The sequence below is a fragment of the Carcharodon carcharias genome, chromosome 33, assembly GCF_017639515.1.
Source record: "Carcharodon carcharias isolate sCarCar2 chromosome 33, sCarCar2.pri, whole genome shotgun sequence".
Taxonomy (NCBI): Eukaryota; Metazoa; Chordata; class Chondrichthyes; order Lamniformes; family Lamnidae; genus Carcharodon; species Carcharodon carcharias.
In genome coordinates, this window is record NC_054499.1 from 9,535,324 (window position 1) to 9,558,229 (window position 22,906).

Sequence of the window (22,906 nt, forward strand, 5' to 3'; positions counted from 1 at the left end):
CATTGGCGGCCGGTCCTTCAGCTGCCCCTAAGCTCTGGAATTCCCTCCCTAAACCTCTCCGCCTCGGTCTTGCTCTTTGACCAAACGTTTGGTCACCGTTCCCTCATATTTCTTCATGTGGCTGAAGCTTTGTTTCATGTGGAGCACTTGGGGATTTATGTCAAAGACGGTACACAGGAACACCTAGGAAATAGGAGGAGGCCCTTCAGCCCCTCGAGCTTGATCTTTCACTCAATGAGCTTCTGGCTTACCTGTGACCTCACTCCATCTTTGCCTTTGACCTGTATTTCTCAGCATCTTTGGATAACAAAAGCCTATCAGTCTCAGATTTCAAATTAACTATTGATCCAGAATCAATGGCCAATCGCAGAAAAGAAACTCCAAACTTCCCCCACCCTCTGTGTGTAGAAGTGTTTCCTCATTCCACTGCTGAGAGGCCTGGCTCTATGTTTTTGATTTTTCCCCCAAGTCCTAGACTCTCGAGAGAGTGGAAATAGTTTCTCTCTTTCTCTCACTGTCGATCCAAACTTAATACCTTTAAAATGTTGATCAAGTCACCCCAAACCCTCTCAATTCCAGGGAATCCAACCCCAGTTTGTGTCACCTTTCCTCATGATTTAACCCTTGGATCCCAGGTATCAGTCTGGTAAACCTATGCTGTGGACACAAATCACTCTGCTGAGAATTAGAAATCCTCGGAAGGAGAGATCTTGTGCTTTCAGTTAAGTCCCACCCTCGTTGGTGAGTGTACTCGGTGCCGTGCTCTCACTGTGCTCCCTTGTTCTCTGCCATGCCTCCCACAGTTTGTGTTCAGCATCCCGCGCGATGACTCCGCACTGCTCTCCCTGCAGCAGGAGGACAGGAGGCTGTATCGCAAAGAGGGCTCGGGGCAAAACCTCTCCATCGGATTCGAGATCTTCAGGGTGAGTGGCGAGATGGACTTTCTCTCTCTCCTTCTCTCTCTCTCTCCTTCTCTCTCTCTCCTTCTCTCTCTCTCCTTCTCTCTCTCTCCTTCTCTCTCTCTCCTTCTCTCTCTCTTCTCTCACCCTCCTTCTCTCACCCTCCTTCTCTCACCCTCCTTCTCTCACCCTCCTTCTCTCACCCTCCTTCTCTCACCCTCCTTCTCTCACCCTCCTTCTCTCACCCTCCTTCTCTCATTCTCCTTTTCTCACTCTCCTCTCACATCCTCCTGCTCTCTCCTGCTCCCTCCCTCTCTCTCACTCTGTCTGTCACTCTCCCTCTCACTTCCCCCTCTCTCCCTCTTCTCGCATTCTCTTTCTCTCTCTCGTTCTCTCTCTCTCTCTCTCTCTCCCTCTCACTCTATCTCTCCTCAGTCAAAGAGTGGTGGGATATTTCATAGTGACTTTGGTTGGGGAGTAGATATTGGCCAGGGCAGCAGTGGGGGTTTGGGTGGTGGTGGTGGGTGGGTGGGGTGGGGGTTGGTGGGGGGGGGTTGGTGGGGGGGTGGTTGGTGGGGGGTAGTTGGAGGGGGTTGGGAGTGTTGGCGGGGGGGTGCTGGGAGGTGGGGTGGTGGTGGGGGGGTGAAGGGTGGTGGAGGGGGTTGGGGGAGGTGGTGGGGGGGTGGGATGGGTGGTGGGGGGGTGGGGTGGATGTGGCGGGGGGGTGGGGCGGGGCTGGGGGGGTGCAGTCCCATGCTCTCCTTTGAAAGACTCTCAAATTCAGGCCGCCTTGAAAAGCTTCACGACCAATAGAGTGTGGTCGCTGTTGTGATGTAGGAAGCATGGCAGCCAATCTGTGCACAGCAAGCTCCCACCAACAGCCAATCTGTGCACAGCAAGCTCCCACCAACAGCCAATCTGTGCACAGCAAGCTCCCACCAACAGCCAATCTGTGCACAGCAAGCTCCCACCAACAGCCAATCTGTGCACAGCAAGCTCCCACCAACAGCCAATCTGTGCACAGCAAGCTCCCACCAACAGCCAATCTGTGCACAGCAAGCTCCCACCAACAGCCAATCTGTGCACAGCAAGCTCCCACCAACAGCCAATCTGTGCACAGCAAGCTCCCACCAACAGCCAATCTGTGCACAGCAAGCTCCCACCAACAGCCAATCTGTGCACAGCAAGCTCCCACCAACAGCCAATCTGTGCACAGCAAGCTCCCACCAACAGCCAATCTGTGCACAGCAAGCTCCCACAAATAGCCATGTGGAACGAGCAGACTATTTATTTCTCTAATGTTGGCCGAGGGATGATGTAGCAGGGCCAGGACCCCGGGGAGAGCCCCATTCACCCCCACCCACCCTCCACCCCCCACCCAGCCCCCACTCCCCACCCACCTTGCACCCAGGGGAGAGCGAGGGAGAGTGGGAGAGAGCGAGGGAGGGAGTGGGAGGCGGAGGAAGGGAGTGGGAGGGAGGAAGGGGGAGGGGAGTGGGAGGGAGCGGGAGGGGAGTGGGAAGGAGCGGGAGGGGAGTGGGTGGGAGGGGGTGAGTGGGAGGGAGGGGGTGAGAAGGAGAAAGGGAGCACAAGAGAGTGAGAAAGCATGAGAGAGAGCAAGAGAAGGAGGGAGAGAGAGAGAGAAATAGACAGAGAGAGAGAAATGGACAGAGAGAGAGAGGGAAAGCGAGAGAGAGAAAGCGAGAGAGAGACAGAGAGAGATAGAGACAGAGAGAGATAGAGACAGAGAGAGATAGAGACAGAGAGAGATAGAGACAGAGAGACAGAGAGAGATAGAGACGGAGAGAGACAGAGATAGAGACGGAGAGAGACAGAGAGATCGAGACGGAGAGAGAGAGAGAGACAGGGAGAGAGAGAGACAGGGAGAGAGAGAGAGAGAGACAGGGAGAGACAGAGAGAGAGAGAGACAGGGAGAGACAGGGAGAGAGACAGAGACAGAGAGACGCAGAGACAGAGAGACACAGAGACAGAGAGACACAGAGACAGAGAGATAGAGACAGAGAGAGATAGAGACAGAGAGAGATCGAGACAGAGAGAGATCGAGACAGAGAGAGACAGAGAGAGATCGACAGGAAGAGAGAGAGAGATCGACAGGGAGAGAGAGAGACAGGGAGAGAGAGAGAGAGAGAGATAGGGAGAGAGAGAGAGAGAGAGAGAGATAGGGAGAGAGAGAGAGAGAGAGAGAGAGATAGGGAGAGAGAGAGAGAGAGAGACAGAGAGAGACAGAGAGAGAGAAAGCGAGAGAGAGACAGAGAGAGAGATAGAGACAGAGAGAGAGATAGAGACAGAGAGAGATAGAGACAGAGAGAGATAGAGACAGAGAGAGATAGAGACGGAGAGAGACAGAGAGAGATAGAGACGGAGAGAGACAGAGAGAGATAGAGACGGAGAGAGACAGAGAGAGATCGAGATGGAGAGAGAGAGAGAGAGACAGGGAGAGAGGGAGAGAGACAGGGAGAGACAGAGAGAGAGAGAGACAGGGAGAGACAGGGAGAGACAGGGAGAGAGAGACAGAGACAGAGAGAGACAGAGACACAGAGACAGAGAGACACAGAGACAGAGAGGCACAGAGACAGAGAGGCACAGAGACAGAGAGGCACAGAGACAGAGAGAGATAGAGACAGAGAGAGATCGAGACAGAGAGAGATCGAGACAGAGAGAGATCGACAGGGAGAGAGATCGACAGGGAGAGAGAGAGAGATCGACAGGGAGAGAGAGAGATCGACAGGGAGAGAGAGAGAGATAGGGAGAGAGAGAGAGATAGGGAGAGAGAGAGAGAGATAGGGAGAGAGAGAGAGAGAGACAGAGAGAGAGACAGAGAGAGAGAGACAGAGATAGAGACAGAGAGATAGAGACACAGAGACAGAGAGAGATAGAGACAGAGAGATAGAGACAGAGAGATAGAGACAGAGAGAGACAGAGACAGAGAGATAGAGACGGAGAGGGAGAGAGAGAGAGACAGGGAGAGAGAGAGAGAGAGAGACAGGGAGAGAGACAGAGAGATAGAGACACAGAGACAGAGAGAGATAGAGACAGAGAGAGATAGAGACAGAGAGAGATAGAGACAGAGAGAGATAGAGATAGAGACGGAGAGAGACGGAGAGAGAGAGAGAGACGGAGAGAGACAGACGGAGAGACAGGGAGAGAGAGAGAGAGACAGAGAGAGAGACAGAGAGAGATAGAGACAGAGAGAGAGAGACAGAGAGAGAGAGAGAGACAGGGAGAGAGAGAGAGGGAGAAAGAGACGGGGAGAGAGAGAGAGAGACAGGGAGAGAGAGAGACAGAGACAGGGAGAGGGAGAGACAGAGAGATAGAGACGGAGAGAGAGAGAGAGAGAGACAGGGAGAGAGAGAGAGAGACAGGGAGAGAGATAGAGACACAGAGACAGAGAGAGATAGAGACAGAGAGAGATAGAGACAGAGAGATAGAGATAGAGATGGAGAGAGACGGAGAGAGAGAGAGACGGAGAGACAGAGAGAGAGAGAGACGGAGAGAGAGAGAGACGGAGAGACAGAGAGAGAGAGAGAGAGAGACAGGGAGAGAGACAGAGAGATAGAGACACAGAGACAGAGAGAGATGGAGACAGAGAGAGATAGAGATAGAGATGGAGAGAGACGGAGAGAGAGAGAGACGGAGAGAGAGAGACGGAGAGACAGGGAGAGAGAGAGAGAGACAGCGAGAGAGACAGAGAGCGATAGAGACAGAGAGAGATAGAGACAGAGAGAGATAGAGATAGAGATGGAGAGAGACGGAGAGAGAGAGAGACGGAGAGAGAGAGAGACGGAGAGACAGAGAGAGATAGAGACGGAGAGAGAGAGAGACGGAGAGACAGGGAGAGAGAGAGAGAGACAGAGAGATAGAGACAGAGAGAGATAGAGATAGAGATGGAGAGAGACGGAGAGAGAGAGAGACGGAGAGAGAGAGAGACGGAGAGACAGGGAGAGAGAGAGAGAGACAGCGAGAGAGACAGAGAGCGATAGAGACAGAGAGAGATAGAGATAGAGATGGAGAGAGACGGAGAGAGAGAGAGACGGAGAGAGAGAGACGGAGAGACAGGGAGAGAGAGAGACGGAGAGAGAGAGAGACGGAGAGAGAGAGAGACGGAGAGACAGGGAGAGAGAGAGATGGAGAGAGAGAGAGACGGAGAGACGGGGAGAGAGAGAGAGAGACGGAGAGAGAGAGAGACGGAGAGAGAGAGAGACGGAGAGAGAGAGACGGAGAGACAGGGAGAGAGAGAGACGGAGAGAGAGAGAGACGGAGAGAGAGAGAGACGGAGAGACAGGGAGAGAGAGAGACGGAGAGAGAGAGAGACGGAGAGACAGGGAGAGAGAGAGAGAGACGGAGAGAGAGAGAGACGGAGAGACAGGGAGAGAGAGAGACGGAGAGAGAGAGAGACGGAGAGACAGGGAGAGAGAGAGAGAGACGGAGAGAGAGAGAGACAGAGAGAGAGAGAGACGGAGAGAGAGAGAGACGGAGAGAGAGAGAGAGAGAGAGACGGAGAGACAGGGAGAGAGAGAGAGAGACGGAGAGACAGAGAGAGAGAGAGACGGAGAGAGAGAGAGACGGAGAGACAGGGAGAGAGAGAGAGAGACGGAGAGAGAGAGAGACAGAGAGAGAGAGAGACGGAGAGAGAGAGAGACGGAGAGAGAGAGAGAGAGAGAGACGGAGAGACAGGGAGAGAGAGAGAGAGACGGAGAGACAGAGAGAGAGAGAGACGGAGAGACAGAGAGAGAGAGAGACAGGGAGAGACAGGGAGAGAGAGAGACGGAGAGAGAGAGAGACGGAGAGACAGAGAGAGAGAGAGACAGGGAGAGACAGGGAGAGAGAGAGACGGAGAGAGAGAGAGACGGAGAGACAGAGAGAGACAGAGAGAGAGAGAGACAGAGAGACAGGGAGAGAGAGAGACGGAGAGAGAGAGACGGAGAGACAGAGAGAGACAGAGAGAGAGAGAGAGAGAGATAGAGGGAGAGAGAGAGAGAGATAGAGGGAGAGAGAATGCTTCTCACTAAAGTGTGGCCTGGCCCTAAATTACCCGGACCCCTCCTCTGACCATCAGGTGGAGATGAACCGTGAGTACCGGATGCACGCGCTGCAGCAGAAAGTCACGGGGACGACCTACATCAACTCTCGGAGCGTCTTCCTCCGGGCCGAGCTGAAGCAGGGCCGCTATGTCGCCATCCCGAGCACCTTCGAGCCCGCCCAATCCGGAAAGTTCCTGCTCCGCCTCTTCACCGAGAGGGCTGCCAAGCTCAGGTAGCGGGGGGGTCCTCTGTCACCGCGATCATCCCCACACACCCCACACCCCACACCCCCCCCCCCACTACCCCGGTTTCACCGGCCTCGCGGACCACTCGCTAACGTCTCCCTTTCTCACCCTCACCAGGGAGCTGACACTGGACCAGCCCAAGCCGTCGTTTTGGAGCTGTTGCGTTGGTTACCCGAAGCGCGTGACCTCCGTCCATGTCCACAGCGCCGCCGGGCTGCAGCTTCCGGAATCTTCCAGCAGTAAGTAAGAAATTCCTTGCTCCGGCTCTGCCCGGAGCCCTGGACTGACAATCCAGGTGAACTGACTTCAGATCTCACCTCAGTTTAATTGACGGTTTAACACCGGCCTTTTCCCTTTAAGCCGCCCGGCCTGGTTTGCGGCGCTCCCGCTTCATTTCCCCGGTTACCAATCTCTCACAGGGGAAACGTAGGGAGCGGGAAGGAGGCCATTCAGCCCCCTTGGGGCCTGTTCCCGCCATTCAACCCCAGCATCGGTTACTCCGCACCTCAACTCTCAGCCGCCTCGATAAAAACAGAAGGATGCTGGAAAAACTCAGCAGGTCCGGCGGCGCCTGTGAAGAGAGGAACAGAGTTAGCGTTTCGAGTCTATATGGCTCTTCCTCAGAGCTCTGAAGAAGAGTTTCTGATTGAAACTTACAGAATACTGAAAGGCCTGGATAGAGTGGACGTGGGGAAGATGTTTCCATTAGTAGGAGAGACTAGGACCCGAGGGCACAGCCTCAGAGTAAAGGGAAGAACAGAGATGAGGAGAAACTTCTTTAGCCAGAGAGTGGTGAATCGATGGAATTCATTGCCACAGAAGGCTGTGGAGGCCAGGTCATTGAGTGTATTTAAAACCGAGATAGATAGGTTCTTGATTGGTAAGGGGATCAAAGGTTACGGGGAGAAGGCGGGAGAATGGGGTTGAGAAACTTATCAGCCATGATTGAATGGCGGAGCAGACTCGATGGGCCGAATGGCCTAATTTCTGCTCCTGTGTCTTATGGGCTTATGGTCACATGGACCCAAAACGCTAACTCTGTTATCCCTCTCCGCAGAGGCCGCCAGACCAGCTGAGTTTTTCCAGCATCTTCTGTTTTTATTTCCAGCATCCGCAGTGTCTGGCTTTCATCTTAGTGTCGCGACTGCCCATCCTGGTCCCGCAAAGCTCGATTCCAAAATTTTTCCTGTCTCAGGGTATACTCGCATTGGGGGGCGGTACAGCGAGGGTTCGCTAAGTTGGTCCCTGGGATGAGGGGGTTTGCTCTGTGATGAGAGGCTGAATAAATTGGGTTTATGCTCTCTGGAGTTTAGTAGAATGAGAGACCATAAGACGTAGGAGCAGAAGTAGGCCATTCGGCCCATCGAGCCTGCTCCGCCATTCAATGAGATCGTGGCTGATCTGATAATCCTCAACTCCACTTTCCTGCCTTTTCCCCATAACCCTTCGCTCCCATACTGATTAAAAATCTGTCTATCTCAGCCTTGAATATACTGAACAACCCCCAGCCTCTACAGCCCTCTGCGGTAAAGAATCCCTCTGAGAGAAGAAATTCCTCCTTATCTCTGTTTTAAATGGGTGACCCCCTTACTCTGACATTATGTCCTTTGGTCCTAGACTCTCCCACAAGGGGGAACAACCTCTCAGCATCTACCCTGCCAAGCCCCCTAAGAATCTTATATGTTTCAATAAGGTCACCTCTCATTCTTCTAAACCCCAATGAGTACAGGCCCAACCTACTCAACCTCTCCTCATAAGAAAATCCCTCCATACCCGGGATCAACCTAGTGAACCTTCTCTGGACTCCCTCCAATGCCAGTATATCTATCCTTAGATAAGGGGACCTCATTGAAACCTATAAGGTTCTGAAGGGGTTTGACAGGGTGGACGCTGACAGCTTGTTACCACTGGTTGGGGGAGTTTAAAACACGAGGGGGGGGTGGCGGGGGTGGTGCACAGTCTTGGGATAAGGGGGCCGATCATGTAGGACTGAGATGAGGAGAAATTTCTTCACTCAACGGGTTGAGAATCTTTGGAATTCTCTACCCCAGAGGGTTGTGGACTCTCCATCGTTGAATATATTTAAAGCTGGGGCTAGACAGGTTTTTGGTGTCTCAGGGAATCAAGGGATATGGGGAGTAGGCAGCAAAGTAGAGTTGAAGCCCAAGGTCAGCCATGGTTGCATTGAACGGCGGAGCAGGCTTGATGGGCCGAATGGGCTGTACTCCTGCTCCTATTTCTTGTGCTCTTGAAGTTTTTCTTGGAAGTTTATGGCTGCATCTTCCTTTGAGATTTGAGTTCACCTCATTGTTCCAACTCTCCCCCTCTCCCCCTCTCTCCTCCTCTCCCCCTCTCCCCCTCTCTCCTCCTCTCTCTCTCTCTCTCTCTCTCCCTCCCCCTCTCCCCCTCTTCCCCACACCCCCCCCTCTCTCTCTCTCTCTCTCTCTCTCCGTTTTATTGGACGCTGGAACCAGGATTTTCCACTTGTCTGGCTGAATGAATGACCCTGCTTCCCAATTCCATTCGGTAGCTCCAAGAGACCAGCAACAAGAGCCTGCATTTCTGTAGCACCTTGAACATAGTGTATTGTCCCAAGGTGCTTCACAGGGAATGTCTCTGTCCTGGGCAATAGCCTCAATGGATGATCTCGTGGTTATTGGTGGAATGGCATCTTAACTTGTCGCTCTGCACAAAATCTTAACCCCTCCCTAATGAGACAGAGGCTACATCACAGGCCATTCGGCCCATCTGCTGGTGTTTATGCTCCCCACCAGCCTCCTCCCACCCCCCTCTTCAGATCTCACCCCATCAGCATATCCTTCTATCCCTTTCTCCCTCATATGGTTATCCACCTTCCCCTTAAATGTCTCTGCACTATTCACCTCAACCGCTCCCTGTGGTAGCGAGTTCCACATGGGGGTAAAGAAGTTTCTCCCGAATTCCCTGATGGGTTTATTAGTGACTATTTATCGCCCCTCAGATCATGGGGAGATGGTGACATAGTGATAATGTCACTGGACTAGTGACCCAGAGACTCTGGGGGATACAGGTTCAAATCCCACCACAGCAGCCGATGGAATTTAAGTTCAAATGATAAAATCGGGAATCGAAAGCTAATCTCAGTAACGGTGACCATGAAACTATCGTCAATTATCATTAAAAAAAACCCCATCTGGTTTCACTAATGCCCCTTGAGGGCAGGAAACCTGCCTTCCTTACCCGGTTGGGCCTACATGTGACTCCAGACCCACAGCCCATGTGGTTGACTCCTAACTGCCCCTCCGAAATGGCCTAGCAAGCCCACTCAGTTCAAGGGCAATAAATGCTGGCTTTGCCAGCGACGCCAACGTCCCATAAAAGAATAAAGGAAACAATAAAGCTGGTAAGAAATTAGGAGCAGTAGAGGCTAGTCGGCCCTCTCGAGCCTGCTCTGCCACTCGATAAGATTAAGGCCGGTCTCATGGTCGTGGTCTCTACTCCACTTTGCTGCCTGGGTCACTAGTCCAGCGACATTATCACTATGTCACCATCTCCCCATGATCTGAGGGGCGATAAATAGTCACTAATAAACCCATCAGGGAATTCGGGAGAAACTTCTTTACCCCCATGTGGAACTCGCTACCACAGGGAGCGGTTGAGGTGAATAGTGCAGAGACATTTAAGGGGAAGGTAGATAACCATATGAGGGAGAAAGGGATAAAAGGATATGCTGATGGGGTGAGATCTGAAGAGAGGGGGGGGCTGTGTGGGAGGAGGCTGGTGGGGGGGCATAAACACCAGCATGGAGCGGATGGGCCGAATGGCCTGTGATGTGACTCCCTTGTGTGCCAAACATCCGTTCAAGTCGGCCTCGAATGTGTTCAATGAGCCAGCCTCCGCTGCTCGCTGGGGTAGAGATTTCCACAGACTGACAACCCTCTGAGAGAAGGAATTCTTCTCCAAATGTGCCTCGTGTGGGAGACCCCCATATGTTTAAATGGCACCCACTAGTCCCAGACTCCACAACCCAGCGGGCATGGTTTCTCTCCATCGTACCACCCACCCCCCCCCCGACCCCCCGCCTGTTCCCCCTTAATATCTTGGATGGTATTTTTAATCGTGTCCTTTAGGGAGGGAAACCTGCCAGACATTGCCTGCCCAGGGCCTGCACGTGACTCCTAGCCCACACCAACCTGACCCACTGTCCCCCTCCCCTCAGAGTGACCCAGCGAGACACTCGGTGGCCTCAGAGCTGCAGCCAGCATGAAGGACCCCAGTGCCGCCCCCTCCCAGGGAAACTAGGGGTGGGGCCTTGCCCACATGGCAACTAAACACACCAAGGCGCGGACTGGGGTGAGCGGGGTGAGGTGAGGAAGGGTGTCAGGGCCCCTGTGTCCCTCCTATCTGCAGTAATGCTCTGCTCCCTCTCCCCTCAGACCCTGATCCTTACGTGGAGATCAGCAGCGAGGGAACCAAAGTGAAATCCAAGGTGCATAAGTCAAACTGTAACCCCGACTTTGACCTGAAGGGATTGTTCTACAGGAAAAATGAGAAGAAGCCCATTAAAGTTCAGGTGTGTGTCGTACTGTTCATTGGCCTGGGATCGTTTCAAAGTGGGGAGGTTGTCATTAATTGTGGTGCATTCAAAGCCTAACCTGGGAAGGTATTTTCACTAGGCGCAGTGTCTCTGGGCACTGATCATCATTGGGTACTGTGTCTCAGGGCACTGCTTCTCACTGTGTACAGTGTGTCTGAGCACTGGCTCTCACTGTATACAGTGTGTCTGAACACTGGCTGTTACTGTGTACAGTGTGTCTGAGCACTGGCTCTTACTGTGTACAGCGTATCTGAGCACTGGCTCTCACAGTGTACAGTGTGTCTGAGCACTGGCTCTCACTGTATACAGCGTGTCTGAGCACTGGCTCTCACAGTGTGCAGTGTGTCTGAGCACTGGCTCTTACTGTGTACAGTGTGTCTGAGCACTGGCTCTCACAGTGTACAGTGTGTCTGAGCACTGGCTCTCACTGTATACAGTGTGTCTGAGCACTGGCTCTCACAGTGTACAGTGTGTCTGAGCACTGGCTCTTACTGTGTACAGTGTGTCTGAACACTGGCTCTCACTGTATACAGTGTGTCTAAGCACTGACTCTGTGTACAGTGTGTCTGAGCACTGGCTCTCACTGTATACAGTGTGTCTGAGCACTGACTCTCACTATGTACAGTGTATCTGAGCACTGGCTCTCGCTGTGTACAGTGTGTTTGAGCACTGGCTCTCACTGTATACTGTGTGTCTGAGCACTGACTCTCACTGTGTACAGTGTGTCTGAGCACTGGCTCTCACTGTGTACAGTGTGTCTGAGCACTGGCTCTCATTGTATACAGTGTGTCTGAGCACTGGCTCTTACTGTATACAGTGTGTCTGAGCACTGACCCTCACAGTGCCTCTGGGCACTGACTCTCATTGTGTACAGTGTGTCTGAGCACTGGCTCTCACTGTATACAGTGTGTCTAAGCACTGACCCCCACAGTGTCTCTGGGCACTGACTCTCACTGTGTACAGTGTCTCTGGGCACTGACTCTCACTGTGTACAGTGTCTCTGGGCACTGACCCTCACTGTATACAGTGTCTCTGGGCACTGACCCTCACTGTATGCAGTGCCTTTGGGCACTGACCTTCACTGTATACAGTGTCTCTGTGCACTGACCCTCACTGTATACAGTGTCTCTGGACACTGACCCTCACTGTATACAGTGTCTCTGGGCACTGACCCTCACTGTATACATTGTCTCTGGGCACTGACCCTCACTGTATACAGTGTCTCTGGGCACTGACCCTCACTGTATACAGTGTCTCTGGGCACTGACCCTCACTGTATACAGTGTCTCTGGGCACTGACTCTCGCTGTGTACAGTGTCTCTGGGTACTGACTTTCACAATGGACAGTCTCTGTGAGCACTGGCTCTCACCGGGGTACAGTGATTCTGGGCATTGTCTCTCACTGGGGTATAGGCTCTGTGGGCAGTGACTCTCCACGTTGATGGGTCTCTGAACGTAATCTCTGAATGTCTGTCGATTAAGGTCGCCCCCTGGACTGAAACCTTATTTCCCTCTCTCCTCCTCATGCCCCCAGGTTTGGTCAAGCGGTTTCCTGAGAGACGTGTTCCTGGGACAGGTGACCATTGCAGCAGGCCTGAACGAGAGCGGCTCGAGCTGTGTCCTGCAGCTCCTGGATAAGTCCGGCAGGCAGTACAAGCCTGGCTCCCTCCTCATTGAAGTCTCTTCCAGTGATGACCTCACTGCCTTGTGATGTACTGTCCCTGCGGGAAGCCTATCACAGTTGATCAGTTCAGTGAGTGCGGCTCCTTCCTCCTCCCCATCTCGGGGTGAAGTGAGGGTCTGACAGGATCGAAACTGGCGCCGTTTCTCCCTCAAATGACTCAGTGATATCTGAACTGGGGGGGGGGGGGGTGTGTGGGGAGGGGACTCAAAGTCGATTCCTGCTTGGCGAGCGATTGACCTTTACCCTGTGACCCCTACCGCAAAGCTGACAGCCATTGTGTGGGGGTTGGAGGGGGGGGGAGGGGATTAGGTTTGGAGGGGCGGGATTGGGTTGGGTTGCGATGCCTCCCCAGGTCGACCAACCGCCTGCTCCCGCGGCTGAGGATTGGCCTCCCTCGGAGGGTCTTTGTGCTTTCAGGACCGGCGAGGGTTAAATGTGGATGCACGACCCTCCTGTTTCCGTTGGGTTTCTGTCACCGTCAGTGTTGCACCCCCACCACCCCACACTGCCCCTCCCCCCTCCCCCCTACCCCCACCCCCCCTCACACACACACACACACACACACACACACACACGTGTACACACAATGCACCACCCCCACCCCCTGCGCAACACAGAGCAATGACGGCTGAAGATTTGCACTGAACATGCAAGCTTGCTATTATAACTCCAGCTATTGCTTTTAAAGATGAGGGTCTCCCCCTCCTCCACTCCTTGCAGGACCCTGACAGAGGGGCCCTACTGCCCACCAAGGCAGCCACGCTGACACCAGCTCGGGTGCAGCTCCCCCTGACGAGCAAGGAGGCGCAGGGTGAGTTGTCATAGGCATGGCCAACAGATGGCGCGAGAGAGCCTCACTTTTGTTATTCCTCCTCCTCAGCTGTAGGGGGCACCAGATCTCCTGTCAAGAGCGAACTTGCATTTCTCTAGCGCCTTTCTCGACCTCAGGGCATCCCAAAGCGCGTTACAGCCAATGAAGTTGTTTCTTTTTATTTTTTTCGAAGTGCGGTCGATGTCGTGACGTGGGAAACAGCCACAGCCAATTTGCGCACAGCAAGCTCCCACCAACAGCGAAGTGATAATATACCAGATAATCTGCTTTCAGTGATGTTGGCTGATGGATAAATATTGGCCCCAGGACACCGGGGAGAACTCCCCCCTGCTCTTGTAAGGGAGGGAGTGCAACACCGTCGGAGGTGCTGTCTTTCGGGTGAGATGTTAAATCGAGGCTCTGCCTACCCTCTCAGGTGAAAGATCCCACAGCCGCTATTTCAAAGTAGAGCTAGGGAAGGGGCTGGGTGAGGGGGGCATTCTCCCCACTGTCCTGGGGCCAATATTTACCCCTCAATCAACATCACTTAAAAACAGGAAATCTTGTTCATTCTCACGTTGCTGGTTGTGGGAGCTTGCTGTGCGCAAATTGGCTCCTACGTTACGACAGTGACCACACTCCAGAGAGAAAAGCCTCACTTTGGAGGATCCTGAGGTTGTGACAGGCATTATCTAAACGCAAGACTTTCTTTTCTCTCCAAGAGGCTAGACGGGGCCCTCATCCATCCGAAAGGGCAGCAGCTACAACAGTGCAGCACTCCCTTGGTGGTGCACTGCAGTGATGGCCTTGGTTCTCAAGTCCCTGGAGTGGGACTTGACCCCCACGACCTCCGCACTTGCGGGTAAGCGTGCTAAACCTACCGAGCCACGGTCTGAAGTCTGACTTCACTTCCCCACCTGGGGAATTTAAAAAAAAAAAAATTCACGGGATGTGGGTGTCGCGGGTAAGGCCAGCGTTTGTTGCCCCCATCCCTAATCGCCCTTGAACTGAGCGGCCACTTCAGAGGGGTAGTTAAGAGTCAACCACGTTGCCGTGGGTCTGGAGTCACGTGTAGGCCCAGACCGGGTAAGGACGGCCGATTCCCTTCCCCTAAAGGGGGACATTAGTGAAACCAATTGGGGTTTTTTTTTTTAACCTTTTACAACAATCGCTGATCATTGCCATGGTCATCATTACTGAGACCAGCTTTCAATTCCAGATTTCATTTAGATCGGAGTGAAATTCCACTGGCCGCACCGGTGGGATTCGAGCCCATCATCTCGGGGCATTAGCCTTGGCGGGGGGGGTTGGGGGGGGCGGGGGGGCTGGGGGGGTGGGGGTGGGGGGTGGGGTGGGGGGGTTGCTGTGGGCCTGGGTTAACATGTCCACTGTGACGTTACCAGCACCTCCCCACCCTCTGTGCCCGCGGCTGGTAGAAGTTCAAAAGGTTTCTGAGGTGCGATGAGGGCAAAGCGCCCCCCACCCCCAACCCCCCCCAAAATTTTAATGACCGTGACAGAAATATTGTTGGCCATTTGGTCAGTCACCCACAGCTGGGTAATGGGCACCTTGGCGTTGTCCTGGTGGGGGTGGGGGAGGGGGGGGGGTGGGGGTTGTGTGGGTGGGGGAGGGGGGTTGTGTGGGGGAGGGGGGGGTGGGGGTTGTGTGGGTGGGGGAGGGGGGTTGTGTGGGGGAGGGGGGGGGGTGGGGGTTGTGTGGGGGTGGGTGGGTGGGTGGGGTTGGGGGTGGGGATGGGGCCACACACTGTGGGTGCTCGCTTCCTTCCCCCCCACTCTGTGGTTTCGTAGTTAATGAAATAAAATCATTTTTAATGGCAACGTGTTTTGGCTTTTGTTACCTCGCAACAATCCCGAGTGGGAGCTGGTCAGGGCCTGCGCTGGAGCGCTGGGCCAAATCTTCCGGCCACCACACTTTTGCAAGGACGTCCTTTTCCTTCGTTTTCTGAGGGGGATGTGACGGCATTTTGCTGCCCATCCCCTATTTCAGTGGGGGTGGGTGGGGGAGGGGGGGGTTGGTGGGTGGGGGAGGAGGGGCAATTAAGAGTCAACCACGTTGCTGAGGGCCTGGAGTCACGTGTAGGCCCAGACCGGGTAAGGGCCGCAGATTTCCTTCCCCTCCAGGACTTTAAGTGAACCAGATGGGGGGGGGGGTGGGCGAGGGGTTTGTTATTTTTTTAAACGACCCTGCTCTGCAGGGGGAGTCAGACGGACCAGGAAACGTTAGGTCCCGTTTCCCCCCCTTCCCCGGGCGCTGGTCAGACCCGCTGAGTTTTTTCCTGGGTGTGGGAATCAGCGGGTTGCCGCGCTTTCAGAATATAGTACGATCCAGCTAATGCTCGCAAACACCGGGTGGCCATGACTCACTCCAGAAAGGCTGCAGCAAACAAGATAAGTCCTTTGTTTGTAGAGGGGGTGGGGGGGGGTGGGGGGAGCCTTCCAGCCGGAATCCACCCATGGACCAGCTTGGCGGCTGGCGCCAAGGAACATGAGGATATCTCTCGACCGGTCATCGCCGCAGGTGTCCTCGACGGGCAGAAGGGCGTGAGGTTTATTGCTTGTGGTTGTGTGACGATAATAAAGTCACGTTTATAAACAAAAACAGAATTACCTGGAAAAACTCAGCAGGTCTGGCAGCATCGGCGGAGAAGGAAAGAATTGACGTTTCGAGTCCTCATGACCCTTCGACAGAACTAGGTGAATCCCAGGAAGGGGTGAAATATAAGCTGGTTTAAGGTGTGTGTTAGGGGGTGGTGGGGGGGGGAGGGTGGGGTTGGTGGGTTGGGTGGGGGGAGAGAAGTGGAGGGGGGGTGGTGTGGTTGTAGGGACAAACAAGCAGTGATAGAAGCAGATCATCAAAAGATGTCACAGACAATAGAACAAAAGAACACAGAGGTGTCGAAGTTGGTGATATTATCTAAACGAATGTGCTAATTAAGAATGGATGGTAGGGCACTCAAGGTATAGCTCTAGTGGGGGTGGGGGGAGCATAAAAGATTTAAAAATATTTTTAAATAATGGAAATAGGAGGGAAAAAGAAAAATCTATATAATTTATTGGAAAAAAACAAAAGGAAGGGGGAAGAAACAGAAGGGGGGTGGGGATGGACTTCAAGACCTAAAGTTGTTGAATTCAATATTCAGTCTGGAAGGCTGTAAAGTGCCTAGTCGGAAGATGAGTTGCTGTTCCTCCAGTTTGATAATCACTTGTCTCCTCTGATTCCGCTAATATCGGTCGGGTCCGAACAAAGCATTTCCCGCAACACCCAGCCTTCCCCTGTTTTTGCCTCGGATTCTCAGCATCCTGCTTTGCTCTCGGGGGGGGGGGGGGGGTGGGTTTTAAGGACAATCAACGACAGTAACCGTGCTCACCATTGCCAGCTTCATTCACCGAATTTAACTTTCGCCAGCCGCCTGTTGTGGGATTTGAACCTCCCGGGGCGTTTGCCTGGCACTTCTGGGTTAATAATCCAGCAGCTTAACCACAGCTCCACAACCTTCCCTCACTTCCGTTGTGGCAAAGTAAAATAGCAAGAAAGAAGAGAAGGGGGTGGCACCCGTCAGAATCCTTTCCCACAAAATCAACCGCCAGATGAAGGGTTTAACTGGAGGATAAACTGGAGGGACTTCATTCCCTCACCTTCATCTCTCCCTCCTTGTCCTGCAAATTCTACCTCGCCTCCCTTGCGAGAGTAGAAGAAATCAGCAGTGAACTGCCCGCAGCAGAGCTTGGAATTAAAAAGCAAGGGATTTATATTAAACTTAGAACCTTAGATTGGCCTGCAGCTTTGTTACTTTCAATGTTGTGATGTCCCAGAGAGCTTCAAAGAGAGTGTAACATGACACTAATGAAAGACAAGCTGATTTATCTTTAACAAAAACAAAAATTGCTGGAAAAACTCAGCAGGTCTGACAGCGTCCATGGATAGAAAGACAGGGTTAACGTTTCGAGTCCGTCTGACTCTTCTTCAGAGCTAAAGAGGAGGAGTAGAAATGTGGTGAAATATATTTATTTGAACGAGATGCGATATGAAGTGAGTCTATCCCTGTGGCCACATCCTCGATTGCTGCCTCCGATTTTGGCCGGAGATCGGATGATTGTTCCTGACCGGGATTGGAGTCTGGGCTGGTTCTGCTTTCCATCCATTCAGCTCCCCCATCTTCCTGTTTTTCCTGATTTTTCTGTTCCAGGGTCTGGGTTACAGCGGACCCCCACACCCTCCCCAAGCTCCTTCCTGCCGTGTCGAAATTTTTAACCTTCATCACTCTGCATCATTGTCCACGGTTGCTGCGCGTGGGTTTGATTGCACTTGTTTCCTGCTGTTGTCTAAAGTAAGTGATCTTCTTTCATAAGCCTTATCCGTTAGTTGTAAAATTGAGCACTGAGGGCATGGAGAGTTGCAGGGTTAAAAGCATGTCCTGCTGCAATTATCTTTGTTTCCCTTGGTTCAGTTGATAGCGCACTCTTGGAGCAGTAGGTTGTGAGTTCAGTTTCACACACACAAACTCAGGCTGACCCTCCCTGCCCATTGCCGGGGGGGCACCATCTGCCCTCTCAGGTGGACATAAAAGAAATCGCCAGTTGCTCAGCATTTCAATGAAGACCAGAGTGGGGAGCAGTCCTCTTGCCCCCCACCTCCCACTGCCCCTGCTATGCTGGGGCCAATGTTCCTCCCTCAATCAGCACCCCTTAAGACAGACGATCTGGACATTTATCACATTGCGGGAGCTTGCTGTGCGCAAATTGGGCCACCGCTTTTTTTTTAACAGCACAGCAAGTGGACTACCCGTCAGAAAACGACTTCACTGGCCGTGGGTCACTTTGGGACATCCTGAGGTCATGGCAGGCACTATAGAAATGCAAGACGCTCTTTTTTTTTGGCCTATCTGACCACTTTCAGATCAATCGACCTCTTGGTGCACCCCACGATGGGCCGGTCTGTCTAAACGGACGCTTTTGAACGAGCTGGGTGGATCCGAAACGATTTATTCATAAACTCTGCGAGCGCAAGTTTAAAGGCTTGCTGCCAATTGGAATTGGATGAGTTAAAGTTTATGGGGTGACTGAGCTTGTCAATCGGATCATCAGCCAACTATGGAGAAGGAAATGCCAGTGAGGTGACTGTACAGATCCTGGACGCAATTGTTGAAAGATATGTTTCCAATGAGTTGTCCAGATATTTGAAAATAGTAAGTTTTGTGTGGTCTGCAGGTAAGACCGTTTATTCTGATCATTTCTCTTGAAGTGGCCGTAGACTCATAATAAGATCATAAGAAACAGGAGTAGGCCATTCGGCCCCTCGAGCCTGCTCCACCATTCAATACCATCATGGTTGATCTGGTTGTAGTCTCCAGTCCACTTCCCTGCCTCTGCCCGGTTAACCCTCTGTCAATCAGAAATCTCTCTAACTCAAGCCTTGAATCTATTCAGAGACCTGGCCTCCACTGCTCTCCGGGGAAGAGAATTCCAAACACTAACGACCCTCTGAGAGAAGAAATTCCCCCCTCATCTCCGTCTTAAATGGGGAGACCCCCTTATTTTGAAAGTGCGCCCCCTGGTTCTAGATTCCCCCCACAAGGGGAAACACCCTCTCAGCACCCACCCTGTCAGGCCCCCTCAGAATCTTGTATGTTTCAATAAGATCCCCTCCCAGTCTTCTCAATTCCAACGAGTATAGGCCCAACCTTTCCTCACAAGACAGGCCCCTTCATCCCCAGGAATCACTTGAGTGAGTCTTCTCTGAACGGCTTCAGATGCAAGTATGTCCCTCCTTAAGCAAAGAGACCGAAACTGTCTGCAGGGGGTAGAGTCACAGAGTCATCCTGCCACAGAAAGAGGCCATTCAGCCCATTGAGTCCATGCCAGGCCTCTGGGGCACAGGTCCCATGGGCACCGAATGCCCTCGGGCACCTCACGCCAATGGCCGCACCGTGTGTTGGAATGTAAGGACTGGGTTCTCTTTCCTCTGATTCTGGCCCTTAAACCCCAGGCAAGGCAGATCTCAAATCAGAACTCCCCATGATCTGGATGGTGTCAGAAACCTGGGCCGTTGGCAGGAAGGGGACTGCGAAAGTTTACTCTCTGAGCTCTAAAACTTGGTCACTTTTCTCTGTAGAATATAATCGGGGAGGCAGGGTTCGCTTGGCCTGGGGAGCAGCAGGTCAGGATTATCTAACGGAGTGGGAGGAATATTCTGGAGTTTGCTTGATGTCCTTCGAGGGGGTGTTATGTAGAATTCCCATTCACTGGATTCAGTGGATTGGACCCTAACATTGAACCTGGTCTCTGTCCTGTCTGTGTCTAGCCTCTGTTACTCACAGCATTTTTCCTCCTTTCCAGTAAGGAATAGCAAAAATGTTGCAAACAATGAGATGGATGCACCAGGTAATTAATTATTTATTCATTTCTGTAGGTCTGTATTTGTCTCTTTCTCTGTTTCTGTCTCTTCCCATGTCTCTTTCTTTGTTGCTCTCCCAGTCTCACTCTCTCTCTCTTTCTTTCTGTCTTCTCCGTCTAGTTGCCTCTCTATTTCTTTTTCTCTGTGTATGTGTCCCTCTCTGTCTGTCTGTGTGTGTCTTGCTCTGTGTCTCTTTCCTCCCTCTGATTGTCTGTCTCACTAGCGCTCTGTCTTTGTGTGTGTGTCTCTCTCTTTCTCTCTCTGTGTCTCTGTGTGTGTGTGTGTCTCTCTCTCTTTCTCTCTCCCTGTCTCTCTCTCTCTGACTGTCTGTCTCCCTGTCTCTCTCTGTGTCTCTGTGCGTGTCTCTTTCTCCCTCCCTGTCTCTCTCTCTCTGACTGTCTCCCCGCCGTTCTATGTCTCTCTCTCTCTCTCTGACTCTGTCTCTCTCTTTCTCTCTTTGATTGTCTGTCTCCCTGTCTCTCTCTGTATCTCTCTGTGTGTGTCTCTCTCTCCCTCTTTCTCTCTCCCTGTCTCTCTCTCTCTGTCTTCCTGTCTTTACTCCTCTCCCTGTCTCTCTCTCTCTCTGACTGTCTGTCTCCCTGTCTCCCCAGCACCTTCCAAACCCACGACCTCTACCATCTGGAAGGACAAGGGCAGCAGACGCATGGGGAACACCACCGCCTGGAAGTTCCCCTTCCAAGTCCACTCACCGTCTTGACTTGGAAATACACTGTCGCTGGGTCAAAATCCTGGAACTCCCTCCCTAACAGCGCGGCAGGTGTACCTACACCACATGGGACTGCAGCGGTTCAAGAAGGCAGCAGCTCACCCACCACCTTCTCAAGGGGGCAACTAGGGATGGGCAACAAATGCTGGGCCCAGCCAGCGACACCCACATCCCTGTAAATGAATAATGAAAAAAAACAATGTAAAGCTGTTCCCATTGGCTGATGGGACAAGGAGTAGGGGACACAGACCTAAGGTTTTGGGCTAGAGATACGGGGGGGGGGGGGGGGGTGGTGGGGGGGTATTGGGGGTATGTGTGAGGGAAGTTTTTTTTATATATGGATATAGTGAAAGAGTAATTAGCAAAGCTATGGAATCTTAAGTTCCATAAACAGAGGCACTGAGTACAAAAACAGGGAAGTTATGTGAGTGGTAATGACTTGGATTTATGTATTGTCTCACCAAGGAGGTCAAAGAAACTCACCGGGTGAAGAATGTTTTTTGTCTATTCATTCACGGGGATGTAGGGGTCATGGGGGTGGTGGTTGGCAACCCCAGACTTGGTTTCCTGTGCTTGCTGCAAACTCCTGGGGGAGACGGTGGTGCAGTAGTAATGTCACTGGGCCTAGAGACCTAGGCTAATGTTTTGAGGGACGTGGGTTCAAATCCCACTCCAGCGATTGGTGGAATTTGAATTCAGTTAATAAATCTGGAATATTAAAGCTCGTCTCAGTGATGGTGACCATGACAACCATCGTGGATTGTTGTAAAAGCCCCATCTGGTTCACTATTGCCCCTTTAGGGAAGGAAATCTGCCACCCTTACCCAGTCTGGCCTACATGTGACTCCAATACCCACAGCAACGTGGTTGACTCTTAACTGCCCCCGGAATGGTTGAGCGAGACACTCAGTTCAAGGGCAATTAGAGTCGGGCAACAAATGCTGTCTCACGTTCCATGGAAGAATAAAGGAATGAAAAGTGGGGCTGAATCATCACGGCTTAGAGCTCACCTTAAACCCCAGGGATTGAGATCGATGCATGCTCTGCACCTGGAACCTGCTGTTAAAGGAGGAGGGAGGAGAGGGGAGGAGGGGGAAAATCACCATGTCTGACGCAAATAGAGCAGAGGGGCAGCCGGAAATGGGCAGGTCCCGTTGCGAGAGACTCGAGCACATTAGTCCAGATGCGGTACTGAGGGAGTGCTGCACTGTCGGGGGTGCCACCTTTCGGACGAGACGCAAAAGCTCCCACGGGCAATAATTTCGAGCAGGAGTGTGGTGAGTTCTGCCCCTGGGCCAATACTTACCCCTCAATCAACACCCTGAAAGCAGGTCGCCTGGCTATTATCACTTTGCTGTTTGTGGGAGCTTGCTGTGCGCAAATTGGCTGCCGGGTTTCGCACATCACAACTCCGCAAAGTACCTGTCCGGCTGTGAAGCGCTCTGGGAAGTCCTGAGTTGATCAAAGGCGGCTATAGAAATGCACAGATCTTTCTTTTCTCCGGACAGTTACCATGGACACTGCGTGCATCGCTAACCCAGCCGTCTCCGTAGCTCTCTACACCGTGATGTATCCGACCTTCGGCCAGGTGGGAATTGTTCTGAACCCAGCAAGTTCCTCTGAAGCACGTCAAGACTGTTCATTGGCTGCCCACCCCATCCCCTGCTCACACGGCATGGGAAGATCTCACCACACTCAATGATTGGGAGTCCATTTTCCAGCCCAGCGCAAGATCTGTTTGCGCTTTGATCCTCCCTCGGCTATACCTTGTCTTTTCTCACACGCAGGCCATAGCTGGCTATTTGGCTACGTGTGGTCTCACAGCACCCACGACAACCCCCCCCACCCCTCCACCCCCTCCCCCCTCCAAGCCTCATTATTTACACATTGGGCCTCCCTGATGCTGGGAACTCTGGTGTCATCGAGTCTTAGAGCACAGAAAGAGACCCTTCGGCCCATTGTGTCTGTTCCGGCCATTGAGCTGCTATCTACACTAATCCCATTTTCCAGCACTGAACCATAGCCCTGTATGCAATGTCATTTCAAATATTCATCTAAATACTTCTTAAATGCTCCCCCCTCTACCACCCCCTTAGGCAGTGAGTTTCAGATACTTCCCCCACCCTCTGGGTGAAAAGAATCTTCCTCGAATCCCCTCTAAACCCCCTTACCTTAAAACTATGTCCCCTGGTTATTCACCCCGCCACTAAAGGGAAAGGTATCCTCCTAACTATGCCCCTCTTAATTTTGTCCACCTCAATCAGGTCCCCCCTCAGCCCTCTCTGCTCTAAGGGAAACAACCCCAGCCTATCCAGTCTCTCTTCATAGCTGAAACACTCCAGCCCAGGCAACATCCTGGTGAATCTCCTCTGCACCCTCTCCAGTGCAACCACATCCTTCCTATAGTGTGGTGACCAGAACTGCACACGGTTCTCCAGCTGTGGCCTAACTAGTGCTTTATACAGCTCCAACATAACATCCCTGCTCTTGTATTCAATGCCTCGACTA

General features: G+C 52.5%; 1 protein-coding gene and 1 long non-coding RNA gene across 3 annotated transcripts in view; both read left to right on the forward strand.

Annotated features, from left to right (window-relative positions):
• The window catches only part of LOC121272317 (calpain-5-like), a 32,902-nt gene extending 20,299 nt beyond the window's left edge, over positions 1 to 12,603 (forward strand). The window contains exons 8-12 of one of the 2 annotated variants that reach the window (XM_041178925.1): positions 804 to 923; positions 5,977 to 6,173; positions 6,304 to 6,425; positions 10,602 to 10,738; positions 12,297 to 12,603. In XM_041178925.1, coding sequence (XP_041034859.1) covers positions 804 to 923; positions 5,977 to 6,173; positions 6,304 to 6,425; positions 10,602 to 10,738; positions 12,297 to 12,473 — 753 coding nt within the window. In that variant the 3' untranslated portion in view covers positions 12,474 to 12,603. Of the gene's footprint in view, positions 1 to 803; positions 924 to 5,976; positions 6,174 to 6,303; positions 6,430 to 10,601; positions 10,739 to 12,296 lie in introns of those variants that run through there. The other variant, XM_041178926.1, reaches the window with a different exon arrangement.
• A 4,388-nt stretch (positions 12,604 to 16,991) lies between these two features.
• On the forward strand, positions 16,992 to 20,339 carry LOC121272378. The gene is made up of 3 exons (XR_005941878.1): positions 16,992 to 17,605; positions 19,614 to 19,658; positions 20,283 to 20,339. It is a non-coding gene; the product is annotated as an uncharacterized LOC121272378 (long non-coding RNA).
• The last annotated feature ends 2,567 nt before the right edge of the window (positions 20,340 to 22,906 follow it).